Source organism: Agelaius tricolor, unplaced genomic scaffold (assembly GCF_023055355.1).
Source record: "Agelaius tricolor isolate 1412-34295 unplaced genomic scaffold, bAgeTri1.0.p SCAF_4, whole genome shotgun sequence".
NCBI classification, from domain to species: Eukaryota; Metazoa; Chordata; class Aves; order Passeriformes; family Icteridae; genus Agelaius; species Agelaius tricolor.
The window spans coordinates 32,763,985-32,791,916 of record NW_027269264.1 but is presented as its reverse complement, the minus strand read 5'-3'; the positions used below and the strand labels follow the sequence as shown (position 1 = coordinate 32,791,916).

The 27,932-nt window shown below is 37.3% G+C and overlaps 1 protein-coding gene across 1 annotated transcript in view; it reads left to right on the top strand.

Annotated features, from left to right (window-relative positions):
• The window catches only part of MRPS27 (mitochondrial ribosomal protein S27), a 42,915-nt gene that overhangs the window by 7,556 nt on the left and 7,427 nt on the right, over positions 1 to 27,932 (top strand). The window contains exons 3-8 of the mRNA XM_071425158.1: positions 79 to 149; positions 2,063 to 2,121; positions 23,255 to 23,369; positions 23,861 to 23,939; positions 25,208 to 25,323; positions 26,810 to 26,912. Coding sequence (XP_071281259.1) covers positions 79 to 149; positions 2,063 to 2,121; positions 23,255 to 23,369; positions 23,861 to 23,939; positions 25,208 to 25,323; positions 26,810 to 26,912 — 543 coding nt within the window. The remainder of the gene's footprint in view (positions 1 to 78; positions 150 to 2,062; positions 2,122 to 23,254; positions 23,370 to 23,860; positions 23,940 to 25,207; positions 25,324 to 26,809; positions 26,913 to 27,932) is intronic.

The window sequence follows — 27,932 nt, the reverse complement described above, 5'->3', positions numbered from 1 at the left end:
TATATGGTTATGTGATAGCTTTGCAGATTTTCCTGTTATGCCAGTTGATTAAACACTTGCTTTTTCTGCTTTCTCCAGCTGACTTAGCCCACTTAATGGACAGAACCTATGAAAGAAAACTGCCTGTCAGCTCTTTGACAGTAGCCCGGGTAAGGAAATAAATCCCAATCATAAACTGGTAGAAGTACTGTGGAATGCTTGTGTAGTGAAGTGAGCTGAGAGGTGATAAATGATACCACTTCTGTTAGGAGTTCCAGGATCATAAATGTCTTGTTATACTATTAAATTGCTGTATAAAGCTGTTTTATTGATACTTTGTACTCATTAGTTAGTACGCAGATCATAGGGTCCTCAAAACAGATTTTTTTCCTCAGTAGAATTGGGCCTCACTGTTATTGGATTGTGTATTTCCCTAATATGTGTTTCCTGCCTTCCTATGGTTTCTTTGTGAGAGCTTTAAAACCTCCTCAGGCAGTGCATAAGACCCTAGGCTGCTAAGGGAGTGAGTTGAATTTGTACACTGCACTGTCTGTCTTCTTCCAGTTCCAGTCTTCTTTTAGAGTGAGGTGGAGGTAAATATATTTTGCTTTTATAGCTTTCTTTCACTGCAGCAGACTGAGGCAGAGCAAATGCTGACATGGGTTAAGCAAAGCTGTTATTTTTACTGGGAAGAGTAACCAGTTCCATCCTCTGGATATGGAAAAGGGGAGGAAAAGCAGAGATACGTGTTTTTAAATTCTGTGTGTAAATGAGTGTTTGTAATGAAGAAGGAGAATAAAGAAGTTGTTTGTTTAAAAAACAAAACAAGAAACTAATTTCAGTCTTCAAAATTACCCAGAGAAGCTGAGTTATCTCTTTAATACCACTAATTAGGATAATTTGCACCACTAACTGAGGAGTCACAGAATGATTTGTTCAGTTACAAGAGCAAGCATTTACACAGATCAAGCATTCTTGACCATTGCTTCTGGGATGGTGTCCATGAGGGAAGTAGGTGTTCCTCTCATTTTTATGAATCAGATTTAATCATTTCCTGCTTTGGGCTTACCTCCCTGGAGAAATAGCATTTTCAGATTGTCAAACAGCCCCACTTTCCAATACCTGAAGCTAACACCAGATTCTTATTTTCTGGAATGTAGGTAAAGTACACAGGCATGCTATTGCCTTGCTCAGAAGATGAGATCTCTACATATACAGCATGCAAAGAGAATGAAGGAATGGGAGACCAAATACCAGTCAGCTGAATTATTTTTAGATTAGGCTTAGGGTAAAGAGAAGCACTAGCCTTGAGAACATGTTTGTTTCTTCTGAACTAAAGATATTATATTATTAAGATTCTGTAGTGTTCCAGCACCTTTATACTTATGTTAGTAAAATGTACAGGAAAACAGGATTCACTGTTACCATAAGATAAATCTGGTTGAAAACTTGGCTTGTATCGAAGTAATTGATAGCACTGGGAGTTCTGTAAGAAGACAGGATTGTAAATGAGAGGATCATTTTGCAGTTTAGCATGGGAGGATGATTTTTTTTCTTACCATTGTTTTTAAGTACAGTGAAATACAAAATTTTGCTGTCCCTGTGCTTCACAATATATACTATGAGTAGGCACAACAGGCAAACTATAGGTAAAATATTATTTTTTTGAGAAAGCAATGAGGCATGTCAAAGCTCTCTTAAAATTGTTGCAAAAATGTGAGGAACATTCATATACTTAAATAAAGGGTATGTTTAAAGAGCAAAGATTTAAAGGAACAGCAGAAACACAGGGTACTGAGCTATACGTGTTTAATCCTCAGATGTCTTTCAAGATGCATATTCAATTTCAAGATGCATATTTCAATTTCTCAGAATTAAAGAAGGGAGTTTTCAGTTTAAAAAGATTGGAGTTTTAGCAGTCTAGAAGAAACCAGAGTTAGGAGCGAGCAGATATATGAAGAATGCCAGTACTGTCAGATAGCTAAATGTACCAGACAATTGTATTTTGTTATTTGTTATTTTCTTCTAATATGCTTCAAGTGAGTACTCCTTTTTTAAGCTTTTATTTCTTATTTTTAATCAGTTTGTTGACAACATTTCTTCACGAGAAGAAGTGGATCAAGCCGAATACTACCTTTACAAGTAAGCATAATTTCCCCTCAACATGAACTTTGAGTCATACGAGTAAATACCATGAAGTCTTGTCCTTTGAAGACTGACCCTTTCCAGCTCCTTGGCTTTTGATTTCTCTCTTGCAAAGTATGCGCATCTACTTGTCTTACAACTCACAGCCAAGGGCTTTCTTGCCAACTTCTCCATGGTTATGGCTGCCCTTCTCTGGACCTCTGGCATGGTCTCCTGTCAAACATGTTAATCTGAGATACTGAGCTAACAGCTAATGCAACCTGCAGCTTTGGTTTATGTTAAAGATGCTGAAAATATAAATAGTCATGTTTGTTCACAGTTTTTCCTTTCAGTACTTTTTTTTTGGTCTCTGAATCATTATTTATCTGAATTGGCTACATGATATTTGGAGATGTCTAAGTGTAGGACTCAAGGAAGCTTGTTTCCTTAGAACACAGAAGAATGAAAATGGGCATACTGTGGTAAAGGTCAAGTCAAGGGTGAATGAAATATATTATCCCCGTAGTACTTGTATGTTTCCCAGATGAGCTGTGTAGTTCACTCTATACATGGGTTGTTACATTTTTTGGCAACTATTTTTGTGTTGATTGAAGTGTACAAGTTTTCTGGTAGTGTCAGGTTGAATACTTGTTTGCTTCAAGTCAATACCTCTCAATATTGACTTTGAGAGGGTAGCAATTATTGCTGATCACTAGAATAAATTTTAAGACAGTTGCACACACATTTCGAGAACTAAGTTTTTTGATGGAAAAACTAACACATCCTGTCAAAGCGCATGAGAGAGCATCCTTGCAAATAATGCCAGGTAGTTATTTATAAATAATAATGATTGGTTTTTTTTTAGTTAAGGTGTTTTCTGGATAGCTGGTTTAAGTGTATGCACTGTTTTAAGTATGTGACTGCATTATACTGATTCTGTGGTACTACTGGGACTGAATCCGAACCTCGGAACTTCAATATGGAAACAATAGAAATGGGTCAATACTAGCAATGTCCTGTAGTTTAAAAATAAAAGTAGGAAGAAGACTCACTCACAGAGGGCAGGTTAGTGGCATTTTCATTCCTTTTGATCAAGATTTCACTGGTCTTACCAGAATCTGTAGACAGAAATCAGTTTTCCATCTTGCAGCAGCAGAGATGAAAACAGAAGAAGGTAAAGCCATGAGAGCCCTCTAGTACCTTTTAGTAACATTCTTGAATGTGTTGTATTATGCCACATGTCCTTACTTTCTGTCTGATGGAGTCAGGCCCTCTAGGGTCAGGGATTTCAAGGGACCTTTGACTTCCCTGACATACAAAGGAAAGTGGGGTAGTTTTAATTGCTAAATCTCAAAATCGTACAGATAAAATCCAGACAGTAAGGTGTCTGTAATGTATCTTACAGATTCTTTCTTCTTGAAAAAAGAAGTTCAGAAAGAGTGACAAAAACTGAGGAGCATAAAAAATGATCTATAGTAAGAGGGAGAGAATATCATGGGAGTCTCTAACAAGTAAATAACCTTCTTAGTCTTAATATGTGCTTGATTAGTACCTCAGTTTATAACACAGGATTTCTATCCTTAAGAACACCTTCTAGTAGAGAAAGTTACAGTTCAAAAGCAATCATGGTTATTTACAATTTTCCTAAGATAGAATTCCACTGTGGCTGGTGAGAGTATAGCTGTGTGCATATCAGATATAATAATTTGCCATTGATTCAGATTTTAGTCATCCATATGGGGAGAATAGAAAAGTATTGATGTGTCACATGTCTTCTTGGACATGCTCTGGCTGAAATTTTTCTTCTTTGTGTCCCTGTGATGGTGCTTTGTTTTGGTGTTGGAAAATGCTGTCTTTTGGTGGTATTAGCATCAATTTTCAAGGAGACTTCATTCCAAACTATTCTCAAAATGGATGTGTATTCAGGTAGTGAAACAGCATGTAAAAATCCTAATTATAACAGAATTTTCTCTGTCAAGTGAAAATATGTGTTCTAGCTTTAGGGTATAGGAGATACAGGTATTTGCATAATACTTTAGTTGGTCTTTACAGTTTGCACTTAGGCTGGAGGTAAAATGAAAGACATTTTTATAAAGATAGGTCTTTGCAGCTGTGAGGATGTTTGACACACAGAAATGTCCCATGTAAATGGCCTCACCATGAAACATAAATGAGGGGTGTAGAGAGGGAAAGTTAAGAAGCAGAAAAGCTTTGATAGGAAATCTCTCTTTTTCTGCCTTAATGAGAAAATTCCAAGTACAATTTTTCTTTTATTTAAGTAGAGGAAACTTCTGAACAGGAGAAAAGCAGTATCAGAGAAAAACTGGTTTTGTGTCTGTTTTTTGCATTTTATGTCTTCTGAAGTATAGAAGTCTATTGCAAACAAGTGTTGTGTACATGGTGTGTACATGGTAAGTTGACTGTTTGTGCATTTGACTGAACATAATCAGAATGCTCCCAATATGCTCCTGTGGTTTTCCTCTTAGTTGCTTGTAGAGCATAAAGAGGGAAATTTGGTACCTCTCCGTAGTGTTTGGGGCCTCTGGAAACCTGAGGGGAAAGGTAATCAGTTCCAAGGCCCCTACAAGGTTGGAAGATGTTCCTGGTACAAAAGGCAAAGTGCCTGTGGGAAGAATCAGAGGGAACTAATGGCATTTCCATGCTTGCAGCATGGGATTTTCCTGGAGATGGGAGTGGCAGATCTTGTAATTGTTAGCTTTGTAGACTGGAGACTTTCCATCTGTAATGTGAGGCAGAATGTAGTTTCAAAAAGTAGTATTCTGGACCATTACCATAACGCGTTTAGGATCCCAAAATAAAATATATGTGTTATATTTAGACCTATTTCAATTTTCTGTGCTTTTAAAGCATAGGATCTCCAGCCATACTGTCTCCACAGAGGATCTTGAACTCAGGAATAGCTGTGTGGAAGCTGCTATTGTGGAACATGTCAGTAAGATGGTAAAGGCCAGTGTGAGGCATGATGTCATCCGCTTTCAGTGCTCCTCTTTTTGTTCTCATCTGAATACCTCCCCCCTTCTGTTAACTGTCAGGCTTTAAAAAAATCCTTTCATCTCCTAGGATCCCAGCAAAAATTCTCATCAGAATGCAGAGCTCTTTCAGCCAGATCAAAGATCTGCAGTTCGCTGTACTTTGTCCTGTCTCACTGAGATGTCACTATTTCACACATCAGGGTGTTTTTCTTATGATTGAAACATTAGCATAATGAAGAGAGGTTTTGTGATGAGGTAACTGCTGATTTTGTATGTGGGTTTTGTGCCAACAAAGATTTTTCAATGTGTGTGAAAAGAATGGGTGAAGTTTTTCTTATGTTGAGACTCCTCAAGAGAATTTTTAATTGCATTAAACCCATGACCCACCGTGTAGAAAAAAGTATACAGAATGTCTGGAGAATGTTTTTGTATGTGCATGTGCTCTACAAATTTTTGCACAATCTGCCTAGATTTTTTTATTATCTTTCTGTTATTGGTAATTTTTTTTGAAAACACAGCTGTTTCTGCAGACTTCAGGATTTATTACTTGGGGTCCATACCTGATTATAATCACAAAATGAGACAATAGCAAATGATTAGAAGTTATTCTCCCGCATTCTTAGATGTACTGTCTTTAATAGAATCATAGAATTGTTTAGTTTGGATGGTAGTAAGTTACAGCTTTGAGGCCTGATTTCAGCCTTAAAATAATTTTGGGGCTCTGATCTCTGTCCATATGAAATTGTGCTTTTTCCTAATAATACTTGTGTGTTACTGCTCAAGGCAGCATTACATGCAAAGTAAGTTTCACCTGCTCTCTGTATTATTTGCATGTCTATTCTGTTGGTGCAGAAGTTGCACTTTACTTTCATACCAGTCAAGCAGCTTAGTGTCTGAAAATGTTGTTACTCTAAAGTATTGTTTATAATAAATATTCACAGTGTACCAAAAAAAATGTATTCCTGAATGATATTTGTGTGACATTCATTCTTACTAGTATGGTACTTCATTTCTGTATAGAAATCTACAGTACGTAATGAATACCATGATCTGTTCCAGCACAAATAGGAGATATAAACACAGTCCTGTAACATACTTAATTCTTCCTTTGAGATGTTTTCAGTCTGTTAAGGCTGTAGGTGAAATAACTGATCAAATCTTGGTTTCCAATGCCTCCAGAAAAGTATATGGGTTAAAAAAAAAGGTATAAAAATAAATGAGTCAGAAATAGCTGCCTGCTATTCAAGTTATGCAGCAGTTATATTTTTAAAAGATATTGAGAAGTGGTGGAAGCATCTGAAGAGAAAAATACAATTTGTCGGCACGTTTTGTTGGTATGGTATGTTTTACCAGTTTGGACACCTGCCTAGGCTGAGTGCTTTAAAATAAGTTAATTTGCAGAAGATTTGGGCAGCTTTTCAGAAGATAGGGAGGCACAAGGAAGGGAAACACCAGAGATATATACCTCATTAGAATATTTCATTCTTTTCATGTGAATGACAGAAATACCAGTGTTTAGTGCTGTTCTGCTATGGTTGCCAGTGTGTGATGCTGCTTTATTTTATTTATGAAGAAATATTGGTCACTATCCAAGCCAGTGCTGTCAGATGTAGCTGTTCTGGCTGTAGGACTCCACAGTGCTGAGGCTCCAGCATTCACTCATTTCTGCACAGAGGGGCACACGTTCTTACTCTCCCTCTCGTCTTTCAGTTTCTCTGTTGTCTTCGTCTGTCCGTGGTTTGTCACAGTCTGAACTGTTGGAATCTTTGGAAAAAAACATTAGTAACTACGTTTCAGAACCCAGAGCCAAATTTCAGCAAGCCTTATCCTGTAACAACATCAGATTTCAGTGTGCTCAGTGTAACATGCTTTGAAGTGCAGGAGAACCATCATTAAAAATAAAACATTGAAGAGCATTCAGAAGGCTCTTATCCTCTAATACAGGCCCTTTCAGTCATTTGCTTTTCATAGTTCATCTGTCCTTTTGTATATATCGTTTTCTTTAAACATGGCAGAAACTCGTCAAGAATTTTCTAGGCGCTGCATATAAAAGCACAAAAAGTTGGAAGGCTTTTCATCAGCACTAATTTTTTAGTAGTATGTTGCCAATGCTAGAAGGATAAGCATTTGGATTTTAAAAGCTTTATGTTTAAAACAAGAGGAAAAGAAGGATTCTTCTACAGATTGCAGTATCAGTGTTGGGGGTAATCTCTCCTCCTCATCATCCGCAATATTTCTGGAGTCAATAGATAGATGAAGCCAGTCAGGTTCAGAAATTGACAGAAATTACACCTCCATGTGGATACGTTTTTCATTTAATATTGGAAGACGGGCTTTCATTACAATTCTAGGAAGAAAAGGGTATAGCAGAATTTCTGTATCTTTTACCTGGCGTCTTTCTTGCCAACAGCTCAGAGCTTTTTGTCTAGTAGCTTCTCTGGGAAATAGTCTAAACTACAACGTGACCAGATCTCAACTGTTGCACTCATATATTGAAGGAGAAAGGGCAATTTTGTCTGAGAGTTTGACCCATGCTCTTCCTTAAAGGTCAGTTTTGCTATGTCCAGTGGCATTCCAGAAGTTGTTTAGTAAACCCCCTGCATCAGCAAAAAGTCTGTCTTGAGGCAGATCTTGCATTACGTTTTAGAAATACTGAAAGTCCAGACAGAGGTTAAATGCAGCCAGAAATGTAGAGAGTGAGCCATTCAGATGAACACAAATAGCCAGGATGGACTAAAACCTTTTATAAGATTCAGAATTTAAAACAAGTACTAGCAAAGATCTGTTCCTTTGCTACCTTTAGTTAATGACTAATATGACTAATAACTATAAAGATATGCTAGAGAATTAACTATCTGGCTTCCCCTGCAAGGAATTCGTGGTTCCATACAGCCCCTGAGCAACAACAGCAGTCAAAGCTAGTCTCCAAAACCATGTAAACAGAAAAAAATAAAAAAGTTAATGGTTTTACTGAGTGCCTTGTCCTTTAGCTTTCCTAAATAGTATTAAACAGTACAGCAATCTTTTCTCTTTCAGTTATGTTGAAAGTGGCAGCTACCAGTATAAACCCATGAATTTTTTTTAGGCTTACAACCATTAGCAGAGTTGTCATGGTCCCTTCCTTAGGAACTGTTAACTTTGTGATTATTCTATCCATCAGCCTAAATCACTCTTCTGTGTGGTGCAAGTATTTCCTTTTTTGGATCAAAATAAATACGGTGGAAAAAGTAACTATGAACTACTTGTTACTATCAACTTATTATGGAATAATCTTGACATGCTGTAGACCTGTAGAGCTGTCTTATTGCAGATAGGTTGATTAGAATTAGAATTATTTGGATTGTTGACTTGGTCTTAGTTTAAATCAGCAAGCAAGAAACCTTAATTCAAATAAAATATTTAATAATGTTTCATGGTTATAATTTAAACTACCTGTTAAAGAAAGGCTTATTGCTGTTTTCTGGCAGCAGAAAACGGGTTCTTCAAACCAGTTTAATTTCTTTGGAAGGATAGTACTCAATTTTTGAACCATTTTTGTACTGAGTAAAGACACAGTCTTGTGTAGATACTTCCATGGTTTAGAGGTATTTATTTACAGCTTTGTTTTATATATTTGGTTTTCTTTTTTTAAAGAAGAGGTAAATATTTACCACAATGCCATTTTTCCTGATGTGGACAGCTGCCTTTGAGAAAGAACCTTAAATGAAAGTATTGCTTCTCTGCAAATGTTCACATTTTAATGAGTATGTAAACATTAATTATATTAAATGCAACATGGAAAGCATTTAGAAAATGTTTTCTATTTAAAACGTACCAATTTAGTAAATCTTGTTTTTATTTGGTGAAATAAGATCCTCAGTATGTCAAGATTTTTGTATTTGTAGGTGCTATTATTTTATTCCTGTTTCAACTTAGATGTGATAAGTGTGCATTCCTGCTATTTTGAGTCACATAGTAATTTTAATTTTTGAGCTAAACTAAGCATAACATAGAAAAGTGGGGAGTATATTATGTCTGCAGCTGTAGAAGGGGCAATAGTTACTAAAAATTCTGTTTTCAGTTGCTTAACTAGTAACCTTCTCTAGTTTGTGGTATGCTGCTTGTAAAGCCTAGCTGTACAATATAGGTTTCTTGGGGAAACAAGTACCTTTAATACAGATTTTTATTTTTGGGGCATGCAAACTGGTTTATTTTTTTTTTTTTAATAGGAATTCTGCTGATTTTTTGGTCAGCTTTAATTTACAGAATTGTAGTACTGAATAGCACTGGGTTATGGGGTAGCCATTCAAATTAAAATATCAGGCCATTTTACCTTCATCTATTCTTACATAGCACATTTGAAATAATAAAATGGGCTAAAAGTGGTAGAGTGTTTATCCTGTACTTTGGGAAATTCAGCATTTTGCGCTCTGCAACCAGCATACTCAAAATGCTGAACAGTTTAAATGTCATAAATAGAGCGCCAAGTACAAAGTCAAAAGGCTTCTGGGCAGAAAATGTCTTAGGAATGTCAGTGATCAGGATTCTTCTACTGTAATCAGTAGTAAAAGAAGGAATAAAGGTAGCTTTTGAGCTGAGATGTTATTTTGTTGCCATTAAAGGTGGTTTTCCAAGGGGTGAATCAGGGTGTTCCTGGTTTAAATGGACTCTGCAAGCAGCTGCGGATGAGCTTCTGATGTGAAAAATAATTTTATTGAAAATTGATTTTTAAGAACAGGATGAGTATTCAGTCCCTATATTGTACTAATTTTATTATGGAAAAAGATAAGTTAGAAGCTGGAGAGTGCAGATATGTAGTAAATAGTGTCAGCTTTCAAATGTCCTCAGTCTGGAAAATAGGAGTTGCATAGCTTCTCGCAGCTGTTGGGTTGAAAATACATCTTAGGTTAAACATATATGCTGTAAAGTTTACCCACTTAGCAGGATTTACTTTGTATTTTTTCTCATGATTATTTTCTCTGACTTGTAACTAAAGGAAGGCTTTCTTATAAGAAAGTGGGACTGGACATCCACCAAGAATGTGAAATGTTTTTAAACACTCCAGGGCATATCACATGGTAGTTTAACATGGAAAGGGATGTCTGACTGTCTGACAGTTTTCTATATTTTTTTTTCTTTACAATGTTTGAGGAAACATTTTTTTCAGGAGACTAATGTGAGTGCTACTAAGACCTATACAAGTTAGTTACATGATATTTTTGGTTTTCTACCATGGTGGCAGTATATGCTCTTACAGGTTGCATGGAAGCAGGCCTGGGACCAAAGCATCTCTAACATTCCAGTGTCTGAGAATTCCTATTCTGCACCACAGTTGTTAAGAAAACTGCCAGTATATTTGAATGATGGCACGTCATGTGCTAGTTTATAGGGCAGACTGATGGAGAGAAGGACAAAGGCATTAAGATTTTTTTTCCTGTCACACCTCAGCCAACGTATGAAATACAAAGCTATGCAGTATTTCAATGAGGACATCCCTTCATTTTACTATATGTAATGAAAAGTCCATATGATCTTAGTTTAAAATCATTGTTTCATAAAATCTTGGTTTATTTCACAGGGTTCCAAGATGACTATGATCTGGTCAAGCACATAAAAAAAGGAGCCATACCATCTAACTGGACTTGGTAGTCAAGAAAAGTGTTCTGTGCTTTGCTGGTAACAGTGAAGATGTTCAGCTTAGTAATATGATGCAGTAGAGTGGATCCAATATAATCTATTATGCTCAGACTGTCTGTGGTTTTGATGCACATTGCTGCATCAAAACCACAGATAGTAACAGATAGCAGGTGTGATACGAGTTCCACAAGGTGAAACCCTTTGGAAATGGAAAGAGCATTTAAGATGACCATGTTAGGAGGTGGAGTAATCACCACAGTTATAGACCTACTTTGTTCTGTTACACTCCATTTTAGACAAAATGGTTTTATAACCAATAATGAAAATTATTATGATGGGGAGGAGGTAGATTTACATCAGCATGCATCTTTCTTTAGCTTGTAAATGATTGGGCATGTTAATTTTCAAGTAGCTGCCTTTTTATTAAAAAAATTATGTTTATGCTTTTGTAGGACTGAAAGTGTTATGTCAGCATTTAGTTATCAAGACATGTAGAAAATTATGCGATTATATCCAACAGATTGTAGATTTTTTTTGCCCCAGTTAAAAAAATTTGAAAAGTCAATTATGTTACTCTATTCCAATGGCTCCATTTTTTCTAAATAATTCCATCTTCAGAAATGTCCAAAAAGATTAGAGTGCAGAACAAAAATTAAAATAAGAGGGTATGTTTATTCAGCTTGTATATCTGCTTATTTCTGCATATACATTTGTGCCTGTGAAAAAGTGTTCTCCCTAAGGGCAGAAGCTTGATTGCAGACAGATCCACAAAACAGTGCTTTGCTGTAATTGAATAGAGGAGTATTGAATCAGTAGATAAACAAAGGTCATGGTTATTACTCTTATTGTTTACAGAAAAGTTAAGGTGCAAATTTCTGACTATAAGATGCTCAGTAGCAAAATGAAAAAAAAATGACTCAAACAGTCATTCAGGATACTTACTTTTTTGTTGGTTGGTTGCTGTGTTGGTTGTTTGGTCGGCTGTTTGCTTGGTTGGTTGGGGTTTTCTTTTTGTTGTTTAAATGCTGCTTTAATAGTGAGCATTTTGCAGCTGCTCAAATAACATATCTATGTGGTCTGCTGGAATGAGTCCAATTGCATTTTCTGTGCTTCTCTGTACCAAGCACTCTGCTGAGCTACCTGCAACTGTTACTTCTGCCATAGTTCCTGTTACCTCTTTCTGAGATTTACTTGATAAATCCTTGGTTCCTAACTAGGTTTACTAATCCCTGAGTACTCCCTTCCTTACCTTTCTTTTGGGTTTTTTTGTGGAGGGCATTCTGGGATGGAAGAACAGTATGGGTTTGGCTTAGATAGAAGTCCGAGCCTTTCTTGTCAGCTGATTTTATCCTCTTACCTGTTTTCTTAAATCCTTATGTGTCCCTGTCCCTGAAGGAGAATGTCCCCAGGCTTTTCAGCTGCCTCTCTGTCTCCCCATTGCTACATCAGTTTGAAAACCTGAGGGACTCAATTAAATGTGGAGTTGGTTGTTTTAGAAATAGCACTGTGGCTGTTTTCATCAGTTGGTTTTTATCTTCACCACTGGTGCATCTCTATGGGATGCTGGACTGCACATCTTTGGAAGGTGCTGGAGTTGTCCATGTCTCCCAGCTTTCATTTAATTAATGGTCATAGGTATGTGTGGTGTGCCAGGTCCTCAGCTGACTGGGGCAGGTCCCTGGTAGCTTGAAGGAACTGTATGTTTTCTCTTTGAACCAGGTGAGGATTAGACCAGGATCTAGTTTAGGGAGCATTTAAGCAGCGACAAAGAATGCTTTCGTGGATTTATTGTTAAAATTTGAAAGGGATATACAAGACAGCAGCTGATAGAAATGCCTGTTTGCTCAGCTGTGAATGTAGACCCAATAATAATTCCTTTCTCATGCTGAAAAGTGAGCAGGGATTTTGGTTATTCCCCCCCCCCCACCCCCCCCCCCCCCCACCCCACTCCTTCAGTCTAGAACTTGTCAGGCTGAAAGCACACAAATTTTGGCATCTGGATTTGCAAACCGATTTTCACCTTTATGAGTAATAGCTGTTGTTTAAGAATTGGTGTGGATATAAAGCTGCCTTTAATCTCCAGAGTCAACTTTATGATGATCCTCTTTATGTTGGCATTTATTCTGCTCTCTCCTCTATAACTACTGCTTTCATTTAAAAAAGGGGGAAAATACTCCTGTCTTCAAAGTTCCACTAGGGAGTGTGCAGAGCTGGACTAAATCAAGCTACAAGCTAAGTAGGCGGCCTCTGGCAGCAGACAGCTGGGTGTAAAATGGACACCATCTCCCTCCCCCTTGTCTGCACAGTCTGTGCCAAAGTCCACAAATGAGACTGGCTGCTTGTGTGTCTGACTGGTGGTGAATGAGGTGAAGCTGCTACTGTGAGAGCATGACAGCAGAACTCCTCCTGGAGCAGGAGTGTTACAGTCCACTTTACCAGCAAAAAGATGTTTTTGTCTTCATTGAAGTTACTGTCCTGCAGTGATTACTTCTTTTTGCAGTTTTCCTTAACTGGTGTGTGAATGTCAGTTTGGAGCCTGTATACAAGGTCTGAGTAGGCCACTGTAAAAGGGCAAAGTAGCAAGTCATCCTGGCTTTGCATTGTGGGCCAGTCATTAGCAGAACCAAAAGCATTAGTGAGTTATCATAGAATATGCTGAGTTGGAAGGGACCAGTCAGGCTCATTGAGCTCAACTCCTGGCTCTGCACAGGACACCCCAAGAATCATACCGTGTGCCTGACAGCATTGTCCGAATGCTTACTGGACTCTGGCAGGCTTGGTGCTGTCACTACTATATTTATAACTAGCAGTCTTGGATATGTTCCTGTCTAAAAAGGGGAGAAACTACAAAATACCTTTTTGCATTATGAAATCCTCTGCCTGTTTTGGGTAGCATGACCTCATTTTACTGTGCAGCTTGCAGCTACCTACGCAAGGGAGCATTCGTCCTACAGTACATGCAGTACTTAAAGAGAGGTACCTGCTGTCTCTCTTTAAATAACAGATCTGATAGCATAGTCTTTTTCTGAAAATAATAAAACAATCATGTAGCTGGTAAGAGCCCACAAATTTCAAACTGCCTTTCAAAATGCTTGAGTCCAGTTTGCCATGTTTTTCCTCATTGTACTTGCTGTTCTTTGGGATTGACATGCAATGAGGCAAAGGACATTTTGGTCTCACGGGTCTCAGAAGTTAGATGTGCTAAGAGGTATGCTAACGAGATCCCTCAGAAGTGCTGTGATTGGGTACTGTGGTTAGAGAACAGTTTAAAATGTGTAAAGGATTTGAGCATTTCTTGTTACTCATTGCTAAAAGTAGTTTTATTAGGAAAATGCAAGGTTGAAGAAAAAAGAAATACCAGTAAACATTGCTCATGGAGACATGACGAGAAAAGTAAACAGAATAATGATGAACTGTGTGGTACCCCTGGCCTATTCACCAATGATTTACCTTTTGGAAATGTTTGCCTTATTGACAGTGGCTGTGACTGAAACTGCAGGTATCAGGGGTTTTGTTCTCTTTTTAGGTGTTTACATTTAGTATTAAAGCCTTCTTGTCTGCCTCCCCTTCACTCATGGGGTGCAGAAGGAGAGCAAATACAGGAGGACATCAGACTGTAGCAGTGAAAAATGTAAATGTATTAGGATAAAATTAGGCTAACTTGAATCATGTGCCTGTGGCAGCAAATCTGAAAAGGTAAAACCTGTACTGTGCAAATCTAGTTTGTGAAGTGTTTGGCAACGAGTGCAAGGTTTGGCTCTTCCCCTGCTTAAGTTGGTTACTGAGATCCATTCAGTATTTGTATTCCTGAAGCACTCAGAGGATACAGAGGTGCTGTATTCCCAGCACCTCATTTTTGCTCTGATTGTGGTATGAAACAAGCTGCAGAATAAACTGTTTGGCTGTACACCTCTGTATTGCAGCCTTTTACATACTCAAGACAGAAATACATCACTTACGATCTGTGTGAGTTCAACTGTGATCAAACTGAAAAGTGTCAAGGGTTATATCCGTCGGTAGAATGTTGCAGTAGTTTGAAGCTAATGTGTGATCTATTTCTGGGAGCTATTTTGTGAACCATAAAGAATTTGAGTAAAATAATGGAAAATGCAACATAGTTACAATGTAGAATGCAGGTCTCAGTGATTACGTCTCTAACAAAATTATGTTAATTTTGCCCCAGGTTAAATCTACAGTGAATATTAGGCATTGTTAAAAAGTTGCTGTTTGCAAATACAATAATAGCAATGTCTGTTAAAGGATGAGATTTTTTTGTTCCATAAAATCAAAAAGCCATTATTTGCTTTTCTTGACAGCAGTTCTTATGCATACGCATGAAGTATGCCTATTTAATATGGCGTGAAAGGGGTATTCTCTCATAGTTTAGGCTTAGTGCTAAAAGGCAGAAACACCTTAATGTTGGTGTGCTTCTCTCTGACACTGAGCTGTCACAGAACTTAGAGTCACTATTTTATTTGCATGGAAAGCCCTTGGTGCTGCATCTCTGTCGAGCTTGGTTAATGGTTGCTGGAAAGCAAGCTTCACTGTGACATCCCTGCAGTAGTTGGTAGCTAAGAGATGGAGGTTTTCTAAAGCATCTGTAGTAATTTATTTTTTAAAAATTAAGTAATGAGCTTTAAAACAATTTAGCCCTCAAATGACATAAAGTTAACTATGGTTGAAGAAAGTCCATGACACAAGTACTATTTGGTACACAAATGATTTTAAACTTAGTTTTGAAGTGCAGCTAGTGGGAGCTACCTTTCTGCTGGAAACTGACTTTCTGGCAGCCTTTAGTGGTCTGTCACTTGGCGAAGTGAACTGGATGCAGAGGTGGTAACAGTAACTAGAAATTGCAAGCAGGTTTTGCAAACATTTGTTTTTCATTTTGAGAAATAAGTTCATCACTTGTACACTAGCTTTCAGACAGGTTTAATTTGTTGAAGTAATGACAGGCATAGCTGAGATACTAAAATGGTAACAATCAAATCAGTGCTTTAATTATATGTACCTTTTTTTTTATAGCCTTGTGTTAATCAGTTTTCAGAGATCCAAGTAAAAGAATCAGCAGAACTGACCCTTTGTTGAGCTTTGAAACAGCAAGTTATATCTTTATGCACTTTGAAACTGCTGAGATTAAAAAAAATTCCCTGAAGCAAGAAATGTAGTATCGTATCTTGTATGGTTCTTAATTTGTCTGTTTTTGTATGCCAGAATACCGGAAAAAGATATAATTAATGGAAGAGTCAGTTTTAAATTAGACTTGATTGTGGGTGCATGGGAAAAGGAAAGGCACTTGAGAGAATCTTATCAGAATCACTATAGCAACAGCTCACTTCATCATTCCCTGTGTGCTTTCTCAGCCTGTGATACTTTCTATACAGTATTGGTGACATTTATATTCAAAACCAATCATTTCAATTGTAAGTCTAGGAGTGTTTGTCACAGAGAACTGTGTTCCTTACAGTCAGTAGTTTGGGGAGATGTTGGGTTTTTCTTATTGTTGTTATTATTATGACACAACTTTGTCTTGTTAATTGTCACTCTTTGAGTGAATTTCACCTTTGTGGTGAAAGCAGTATAGATTCTTCATGTGTGTGAGAAGAAAACTAGATTTTTCCTGATAGTCTTTTTCTAAAAGGAGTAAGACAGGTGAAGGGTGGTGGGTAACTATTTTCCTGGGAAAAGAAGAAAAATGCACGTACTGTATTCAAAAATCTGTTTATTTGGTTTCCTTCATTGCAGTTCACCTCATCATTTCATTAAGTCAAAAAGGGGGGTTGCTTTATTCATAGTTTGCATTTGAAATAAAACAATGTGATAATGAGATGTTATAATGTTCCTTCATGAGACTGAAGCAGGCATCACCACCTTTTCTTGGTAGCAGTGTTCTTTTACCTACCCAATGAGGATCCCCAAATATCCATTTTTAGTGAGCTAGCTGGTGACCCTCCCTTTAACCTAGAACAAGGACTTGTGTTGATATTGGATTTTTAAATGTTAAGGTCTTTAGCTTCTAGCTAGATAAGGCCTGTGACTAATGTCATCCTATTTCAGGTTAGGCATACAGATCATGTTCAGCCAAACTGACACAGACTAGTTCATATTCTTCACTAGTTCACTTCTTAGTAGTGAACTTCCATTGGAGTCTGTCAGGGAATGCATAATTCTGAAGTACTATGAATCTACATGAAAAACTGAAGGACTATGAATCTACATGAAAAAGCTCTTCTAAGCTTTTTAGGAAACACATTTAGCAGCTTTGAAGAGTTTTCCCAGGGACAAAGAGTGTGCTGAGTGTGTATGTTGTTTGAGCCTTGGCTTTGCTTTTTCAGTCTGAACTAATTAGAATAAAGATTTGAAACCTTTAAGGTAAATCTGTGGGATATTAATGAGGTTGTCTGAAGGATCGCTGCTTTGTGCTTTGTGAACATTTCTAGGGAGATTCAGGGCTGCTTGGTGTAACCTGCTGGCAGAAGGTTGGAAGAGCAGCTTCACTGCAGTCCTGTTAGGTTGACTGCCTCTGGTTGGAAGGATTGATAAATAATTCAGATTTTTTTCAGGAATACCACTATCTGTTTAAAATACTGCAATACCAGGAATACGAATAAATTGCTTCAAACTTGCCATAGGCTCCTTATCGGTTGTATTGCTATTTCTTTTGTGATAGCTCTTAGGTCTATTTATGTATAAGCAAAGCATTTCTTTCATGCTGTGGTAAACTGCTTCTCCATTCATACATTATTTTGAAATTTATAAAATTTACCTAGGATTTTGCAATTCTTTGATCATACTGTTTTTTAAACTTTTAATGTAATAAGGCTTGTTCCTTATGCTTTACTCTTGAGGGTGCCTTAAATTCATCAAAAGGAGGAAGAGCATTTAGTGATATGAGGCTGACAACAATGGGCAGGAAAAAAAAGAAAAACTGTCAAAATAGCTAGGTCAATAAAGAATAAACTACACCCTAGCTGATAGTTACTGTTAGAAAGAGACTTTGTGAAGCTGAGCTTTCTGTGCATGAATGTAGTTTTGAGCAATGCAATACCTACCCTGAAACTACTGAATAGTGAATTTTCTCCCTTCAGTTGTTGGTAGAGGAAAGTTACCCAGGTGATGTCCTGAGGCTTCCTAAATAACTGTGTAGTAGGTACTTCTAGACAAAATATCTCCTTTTCCAAATCTAGTCCTATTACTAAGCTTAAGGATTAAGAAAAAGGTGAACTTGTAACATTGAAGTGAACAGAAGTAAAAACTTAATGTGATATAACATGAAACAAGACTTGATACTTAAAATATCCTTAAAATCTCCTGCTCAGCCTTGGTGTTTGACTGTGGTTCTGTAGTGTAGTTTCTCCATATCTGATCATTTAGGTCTGTTTTGGGGCGATCATCAGACATGCGTTAGTGGTGTAAGAGCTCTGTGCAAATCTTTAACAAAAAATGTTATGCATGAAATATGAATTCATGTGGAGGTGGAGAGAGCTTAATTTAGAAGAATTAATTTTAGCATCAAAGCAATCAAGTTAAATTAGTTCAAAATAAAAGATGGGAAAGTCAATAAAAATTAAAATAGAATAGGGGCTGAATGTAGGATTTTTTTTCAGGGAGTCTGCAAACCAATTTTCTGCTTGTGTAAGATTCTGCCTCAGCCTTAGACTACGCTCTGTTATAGTTGTCATGTCTAATTTTTTAACCTGTCCTATTACTGCTTTTGATAATTGTTATCTTATAGTACATATACTATTTGAGTTTTTTATTTCAACACAAAAGCAATGTGTTCCCTCTGTTTTTGAGTGTAGGCAGTTAATGTGTGTGGCATTTCCTATAGGACTGGTAGGTTTACACATGAAATTTTTACAAGATCTATACAAAAGGTGAAGGCTAAAATGGCACTCAAAGAAGAGATGGGAAAATAGAGTTCTGTTCATTTGTTAAAGGAAATTTTTGTCAATAATGATTGCCTTTCCGGGATTGTTTTCTTTGACACTGATTTATGAGCAATGCCTCTCCGTCCATTTAAAATGTAGATGATTTTCCCGAAGGCTTGTGGCTTGAAATGACAAACAAAGGGAGAGTTTTGGGTGACAGCCTTCCAGTTTCCAAGCTAAGCCTGCCTGGAATCCATTTGATCATTATGCACTGTAGCTGAAAAAATGTGCCTGGGAAGAAAAAAACATGGCATTGTTAATATGCTTCCCAGCCCTGTATTACTTGTATAAAATGTGGAGTTACTTTGGATTTGTTCCACTGAGATAGTTTCTTCTTGGTTTGCAGAGATATTTCCTATTATATTTATTCATTTTAAGTCTCTTTACATTTTGTGTTGAGACTTCGTAGAATTTTAAGTGGATGAGAAGTAATCTGGGACTCTCCCTTCTGTTGAAAATACATGAACATGCAGACCCATGTTTCTCTCTAGTTTTAAAGGAAGAGAGATAGGAAGTGTAGGGATGTGTGATCATTACAAGATGCTTTCTCATTAGGCCAGGTACAGGTGGAGAAAGGAAGGGTCTCTTCCTTCTGAGAATGGGGGAGAATGAGGAAGAGAAAAAAGTGTGTCTTGTACAAGGATGGCTTCTGGCAGTATCAGGAATTGGACTGGCCCTTAAGAACGCCACAGAGTCCAAAATGGAACTTGTGATCAACAAAGAATGGGAACCGATGTGCTGAGCTTGTTTTCCCTATATACCTACCAGGAAGAGCAGAGCAGAGCTCTTCCTCATGGTCACTTCTACAGCACTTTCTCATCTGTAATGCAGCAAATTTCCCTTCATCATCTTCCTCATTTGTGACTATCCCCAAAGCAATGAAGTGCCCTCTATCAACCTAGGAAAAAGAATGCAGACCTGGGGTCTGGTTCTGTTTGCTCTCAGGTTTGCTGCATTACTCCCCTTGAGAAGACAGTGTATGTGAAAGCAACTAGAGTGCATTACCACTTGATGGCACAAACAAAGTTGCAAGACTCAAATGAGTTGGGCAGGAATTCAGCTTTTCTGCAGTGTGTGAGTGCACCAATATAAATAAGTCATGCTTGCTGTAGTAGTACAGCACCCCATGAAGCACTCTCAGCGTCTGTTAAACTTTTTTATTGTTTAGTTTCTTTCACACAGCATGAATACCCCAGCACTGTTGAAAATAATGAGCAGCAGGGCTTTATGCAGTAACTTAGTAAACTGACAATGTAGCCCAATGTGCTGGCCTATTTGAGAGCAAGAGAATGTACTTGTTTGGCTAAAAATGTTCTGGTTGCCTTGTACTGAGGCTGTACACTCCTGTGTCTTCTAAGTTATAATCATTTTGCAAGTACAAAGCAACTGTTAGTGAAAATCAAGTTTCTGGGCTGCATAATCTGAAAAGCTTTCAAAAATAAAAATAATTCTCTAGAGTATTGCATAGTGTGCTGTTAGATTCACAATGACCTTGATATTTCAGGCTCTCCCTGTATTACAAATATTTCTGGTTTTCTTCCCCATGGAGACTGATGTTCTCAGTTCAGTGACTGGAAGAATGACCATATTGATTCTTTAGCCATTAACATTAAAGTGTACCAACAGAGAGCTTCTCTGAGAGTTCCTTCTTGTCTTTTCTTGGGCTTCTCTGGTTTTTATTAGTTTTCAGAAAAATGAATTTCAGCACTAGGCATCTGCAAGATAACCTTCTGGTCTCTCCATTAAACACACAGCAGTTGCTAGAGACTTCCTTTATTTAATTCATTCTGAATCTTCTTTTTTTTCTGTAGTTTTAACTTCCTTCTGTCTTTTCATCTGTCCCTGAACATATTGCCTTGCTTAATTATATCCTGTTTGGTGGACAAAGAGAAGGAGGAGGATGTTAATCCTTGTCAAAATGATGAGCAACCTCCTCTTTTTCCTGATTCCATTTCAATTACAAGTGCCTGCCACAACATTTGGTTGATTTGTCTAGGATAACTGTAAAAAACAGATACTCTGTTGGTTTCTCTTCTCAGCTAGTACAATAGAGACAGAGCTTATCTCAGCATTACATGAATCAGAAACAGTTAAAAGTTTGCAGTGCAGTTGTTTCCTTTTCACTTCCAATTCTCCTACCACATAGTGGATTAATGGACGTGTCTTGTGTTGCGGGATCTTGTACATGCGTTTATATTGCGTTCATGCACCAGTCTCCTCTCTTCATTCCCATGCAACTGATTTGTAATTAATTGTTAGAATTAACTAGAAAATTACTTTGTTGAGAAGCTCTTTGCTTTTCATTTGCATAGCACCTAGGGCAGGCAAGACCTGATCTGAGCTTAAAGATCAGTATAAAGATCTTAATAGTAACATACTTGCAGTAATTATATCTGAAAGATCCTATGGTTATCATACACACATGCGCGTGCGTGCGCACGCATGCAAAAAATCAGTCCCAGCTCGATAAAAGCTGGTGTGCAGATTTTTTACAAGGTTTTATGGCATGCCTCTGGATTTTGTGCATATTGATTCCAGCAATGAGTGTTGACTGGATCAGCTTCATTCTGTTTCTAGGCCGTATTGTATCCCTGTTAGGCCTTTTGCTGTCCAAATCCAATTTTACTTTGAAACCTAGAAGCTTCCATTACAATAAGCTTTAGCAATCCCAAGATACAGGGAGTATTGGAGTGCTCTCTCTCGCTGTGGTGTACTCAAGAGAATAAACAGAGCTGTGAAAAAAGTTGGATATTCAAATGCACTAAAAACAGCTGGTTGGGTTTTTTGTTGTTGTTTTTTGAATACTTGCTTTTCATTTGCAAAGATTGTATCAATAGAAGGCCTAAGTTTTTGAGACAACCAGTGTCATGCTTTTTGAAAGATAGGTGTGTTGTTTTCCACTTGTGAAACAATATTAACCATTTAATGAAACTTTAAAATATGTTGGCAGCATTATTACTGGGTGCTGGTGTTCCAGCTTGACCCTTCTTAAATAGCTGGTGAGAATCTGTAGCAATTGGATAATTTTTCATCAAAATATGATTAAATCCAAATTCCTGTAACTGATACTTCCTAAAAGCATTTGTCCATGACACAGGACTTTAGTGAAAGCAAATATACATTTTTGCTACTCTCAGTATTTGAAACCGAGAGAGAAGAAAATGGAAAGTAATTATAGTACCAGAATGGATGCTTGTAATTTAATATTCAAAGCATGCTTTTCTTTGCTATTAAATTTTAATTTAATGGGGAGATTTCTATGCCACTTACAAGTACTTACATTTAGATTATGTAGTTGTTCAGCTTCACTTTTGGCATGGCTGTCTTTGTTTTGAAGGCTCTCTAGGCTGCAGTACTTTTCCAGCCTTGGTCATCTGTGTAGCCCTCAGTGATAGACAAGAGATTTACTGAGAGGGAAAGAGGGTTGGTGGCCACATTAATCTGATAAACGTTCTGGAAAGCATGCTCACTCAGATGGAAGAGTCTACCCTGCCTCTAAATGGTGCTGCGTCTTGGCTTGGGGCTGCGAGCATCTGCACGTGAGCTCAGCTCAGTCATTGGTGTACTTTACAGAAAGTGGCAGTCACTTCTGTGCTGGGGACTGAGATCAGTTTTCATTTGAATTGAGAAAGACTGCATGCATCTCTTCACATGTGGGTGTGAAATTCAGCTCAGGACCAAGGCAGCAGCTCCTACCACTGAACTTTCAACTGATGCTTGAATGTTTACCAAAGCTGAAGTTCCATGTACTTTTTGTCACCATTTGTTCAAATATGGAGCAAAGTGCATGTGTCTGAATTAGGATGAAATGAAATTAAGAGTATTTAATTTTACAAATTGGTCAAGCACTGGAGTAGGTTGCCTTGGAAGACTGCTGAAGTCATGGCATGAGGTGTCTCAGAATAGATTAAACTGGTGCAGGGAGGCAGGGAAAGGCTTTCCAGCAGAGTGTCCCTGTGCATGAGGTATGCCTCACTGATGAAGCATTTCTAAGGCAAATGGAGCATGCAGCAGCCCAGGGATGACCTGTGCTGAGGCATAATGAATTCTTAGCTGGTGAAGTGAGGCATGATTTATAGAGGGTGAGAGACACCAGATTACATAATTCCAAAGATTCAGATGCAGTTATATTTTGATGTAATTCTGGTACTGCTGATGTCATCAGTTGTAGCTTTGATAAGCCCGGCAACATTATACATCAAAATGTTATACAATACAGTCTTACAGAATCACAAGGACAAGGTCAAAAAATACTACAGTATTTATACCAGTCTCAGTTGGCCTTCATAAATACACCAAAATGTTATTTTTTGGAATTTTTTTTTCAAGAAAAAAGCAGTAGGCTTTCTGGAAAGTGAGAAGTTTAAATAGTGAAAAGGTCAGATTCCCCTTTGTACATACTATTAATGTGTCAAAGTTTTGTTTCTCTTACTTGAAAGGGCTATCTGGAGCTCTTTAGAGAGTGGTGATTGACTGCCAAGTCAAGCATGGAGAAATTTATATCTGAGTTCATGAATGGTGAGGTTTTGAAACTCATAGTTGTGTTGATTACAGAATTTGTTTCTGTGATAGCAGAGTCATATTGTCACCAGAACTTTTTGTCATCTTTAGGTTTCGGCATAGCCCAAATTCCTGGTACTTGAGAGACTGGACCATTCACAGCTGGATTAGACAGTGCTTAAAATATGGCGCTCAAGATAAGGCCTTATACACAATACAAAACAAGGTAAGTTTTACCAAGGAAGAGACACAAATATATTTGATTGGCTTTTGATTCAAGGGTGGCTTGACAGAATTTCTGTTGCAGCCAGGGCCTGTAGACTGTGGTTTTAAGTTCAGGTTTCTTCGTCAAATAACAAATTACTATTGCACTTGAATTTTAGCAATAGCCTTTTTACATCCTCACTTTTAAATAGCTTTTAAATCCTCTCTTTTCCCAGAAAGCTCTTTGGTTTTAAATAGTGTTGGTGTCCAAAACATGTTAATTGCAGGGGAGGCATAATAACGTGATGGGCAGTGCTATTCCTTGTCTGAAAGGCTCAGATAAAATACTAAAACAAATGCAGTTCATCAGAAGTTGGAGGACCTACACCACAGGAGCCATGCTAATCTCTTGTGTTGCTTATATACATTGCATCAGTGTGGAGTGTCGTGGTTCTGCTCTTTCTGGTATCTGCAGCACATTTGCACACAACTTTTTTCCCTTCTTTTCTTCAGGTTCAGTATGGAATTTTTCCAGATAATTTTACATTCAATATTTTGTTGGATTGCTTTATAAAGCAGAAGAAATATGAAGGTAAGAAAACACACACCAATACGGCATCCTTAGTTGTATGCTCTTACATTTACAGAGCTTTTCTTTAAACTAAAAACTTGTACCAATATTTTTTCTGCATTCATCATAAAACACAACTTCACCTTCCCTTGAAGTATTTTCTGTGTGTTTTTTCTCTCCTTTTTTGGGGATTTTATTAATTTTATAGTTTTGAAACTTGTGAGGTTCACAGTTTCTACTGGTATTAATCCTATTGCAAGTGTAAACCATCTTCTTCAGTTACAAGTCTGACATATGTGGTAATGATATTATAGGACTTATTAGTGACGATTAATTAGAGTGTTACTAGAATCAAAATGCGTGTTGGTATTCATCTTCCATACGTTTAGCTGTTCAAAAAGCTACATATAAAAATTATTTGTGTGGGCTTTCTGTCTGTCACTGGGGGAGGCCAGCTATGCTGAATTGCCATACTGGGGCTACCTTTCATTATTGACTGTTTAAGTGTTTTGATGAGTCCTCTCATGTTTGATGACAGATACTAATTTTGATGACTGATTTTAATTTCACGTCAGGTTTTCTAGTACTGTAAACTTGCAGTAAGCTTTCCTTTACATGAAGCTCTTTTAAAACAGATAACAGAAAGGAGCTGAAAGATTTTGCTAAACAACGAATTAATACATGGTTTTTTTTTTTTTTGAGACATACCCCCTCCATCTTTGAATTCCCCCTTATTTTATCCATATTTCTGTTCCATGTGAAACTGAAGATCTTTTTCCAAACTGTCCTTCTTGATTGGGAGTCTCACTGGAATGCCATATAGAGCTCCTCTAGAGCACTGTTTGCTGGATAGACCACTGTGGGTGATCTGTGATAACATTTCTTATCCTTTGTACTCTCCTGTCACCTAAGACTAACGAAGTTAAGCTGGTCTTCTCTTGTTTGTAATTAAAACACAAGAACAAAGAAATAATTTTAAATTTTTTTTAATAATTGAAGAGCTAAGGAAAGAAGAGCCAATTGAAATGTGTAGAGCTAAGATGATTTTAAGAGCTCCTTGGCTGTAGTTTCATGCTATTCAACCCATTCTTCCTTCTTGCAATGTGTTTGAGCAACCCAAAGGAATAAGACTAATTCTATAGGTGTATTCTAGTTGCAATAAATGTTTCACTTCCTCTTCAACTATTTCAAAGCATACCACAGCAATAAAGCATCAATGTGCATGAGTGGGTGCAAAAAGAAGATGTGTATTGGAAGCTATAATAATTAAGTATTGTTTTCCTCCATAGATGCTATGTCAGTAGTAACAGAGATCATGCTCCAAGAAAGTTTTGATGAATTATCAACACAGCTTCTTTCTCTCTATGTTTTATACCAGTACCTGGCAGCCAAGTCTGAACGTATGGTAAGCTGACCACACTCAGAATGATACACAGAGCCTCTGCTTCCAAGTGTTGTGGTGCAGTCAATTAGACATTCAATCATGAACATATTTTATATCCCCTAAGTTTACCTGGGGAAAAAAATGCTCCATTTTCTCATTATTTTTGCAACTGCAGAAGAAAGAAAGAAAGAAAGAAAGGAAAGAAGACACAACCAAGTATGAAAACCATCAAATCATTTGTCACCCCATTTTCTCCTTTCTCTGAAAGGGAGGGTGTGTAGGGGTTTTCAGTTGTAATGTGTGCCCATTTGAAGGACGTGAATTGATACTTCAGTTCAAAGGAGACTCTATCAAATGACCACCAAAAAATGTCACCTATTGTATATGACCCCATTAAGCTGTGTATTGCTCACCGTTAGAGCTTGATAATGATGATGTTGCAGACTTATAAAGCATTTTCACTAGGTTTTTTAGTATCCCAATTGGCTTTGGGTGCATTGCTTCTTATTGCAAATCTGTTTTAAAATTAAATTTGTTACATTTCTCCTGTCTCCAGGGATTATGGGGTTATTATTTATAACTTGCTTGCTTAAGGCCAGAATGGCAGTTCAGGGTCTTCGAAATGGCATTATTCTACCTTTGCAGATGGGCCTCAGTCAGTAAAGGGGCTTAGTCAGATCTGCTATGATCTCTGTAGGAAGCCATTTTTAATGAAGTTTGGCTCAAGCCTTCAATAGCATGTTGTCATCTATATAGCAAATGCTTGAAGCCTCCATCTGTGTTACATGAAGCATCTTCCAAAATCCATTTTACAGTTGCCTTCAAGTTTTACCCAATTGGGTTGTAATTTGAATTTTCACCAAAGAAAAGCACATTTACCGTTTTGGATATTTTCTTCATTGCCTAGAAATAAAATATGCTTAGTGACTTGTATATGAAAAGCAAAGGGATGAAAACCTCATTTTTCCATTGTGTTTGTCTATGTTTGTATATCCATACTGGGGAGATAAGCATTTGTCTGTATGTATAATGTTTCATGAAAACTGAATGTGCAGGCAGAGGTGGTGTGAACATAAGACATGTTCAAGACAAGCTTACTTATATAGCTGTGACCTATTTAATATACATTTTGAAGTAATCCCATCCAAAGACAGCAGTGAAATGATATTTTTATTTGTATACAGCATTCAAAGTACTATTCAACGCCTCATAATGCTCAGAACCAGTTTTCTGTGTTTGGTTTAAGACCTAGGGGTAGACATAGTAAGAAGAACTTTCTTGGAAAATTTCAACCCCTCACATTTTAGTCTTCTGCAAAGAGAGTTGTTCCTCAGTACGATTTGTACTGTTCCTCAGGACAGATATGCTGTAACTGAACACTGGACATATTTAATCATTCTTTACTTTATTGCTAAGATGTGATGAAAGCCATGCATGCTGTCTTTGCTGCCGTTTTCTATTTGTGTTTGTTAAAGGAGCACTTACTTAGTTGATGAATTATTTGCAGTGGGAAGAAGAGAGAAATATTGGAGCTTCGCTATTGCTTACGGGTCTAAAGCAAAGTAACACTGTGGGTGTTAGTTCCCAGCTCTATGGCTATGCATTCCTTGGTAAGTTTTACCTCCCTCATTGTCAGTTTTCCCCTCTTGTCTTCAGTGTCTGAATTAAATTGGAATCTTTGTTTTATTAAAATGTAATCACGGGGAAGGCAAAGGAAAAAAAGAAATAGTGAGAGGACAACTTCAGAGTTACGAGTGAACCTATTTTGTAGGCCTGGAGGGTAGAACTGATTTGAATTTGATTCATCAGACAGCTTCAGAACCAATTTTAGGGCTCCCTGCATGTTCGGGTTAGATGCTGAAAGAGAGAAGGTATTCTTAAATAAATAGCAGTTGGATTGGTTTGTTGGTTGACTGACAAATTAAAAAAAAATACTCTAAAGTACAGATTTCTATGACACACAATATAAGGTTATGGACAACCGACTCTTTTTCTGGTTAATAAAATATCTTAAGCCTTATGAGATGGGAGAGCACACCCTGGAAAACACTATGTTTAGAACTTCTACTAGTCATTGTAAAGTGAATGTTGGGGTTGTGAACAGCAGATAGCAGTGCCTTTGTCCTGTATCTGTTAAGAAGTCTTTGCTCTTAATAACTTGCTATATAGTATTAAAGAGAAGTTAGATCAGAGTATATTCAGAATTGAAGGGAAGGGAAATGGGCAAACAATTCTTGAATTTCTTCTGACTCTTTAGTGGAATATGGTATAGATAGGTTTTGTTCTTCTCTACAGAATGGCTATTTACTAGGAAGTAGTCAACAATTTGTTGTAAATTTTTGTTTCATTACTGCATTATTGAGGGTAATAAAAAGTGAATTTGTTCTTCAAATGTCACCTCAAAATATGATGTGTGTTGGCAGAGGTAGGATGCTGATTTGTATTTATCATGGCTGTAAAACAAAAAATTAATTTTCAGTCAAAAAGAGGGATAAACGTGAAAACTAATTTGAAAGCAGGATTTTTCATATCACTGTAGTTTGTAATCCAGTGGAGATACTGTTACAAACAGGGACTTTGCTGTGCAGTTGGAATTCAGTTTGGAGAGTTTTAAATGTCATATAGATTGA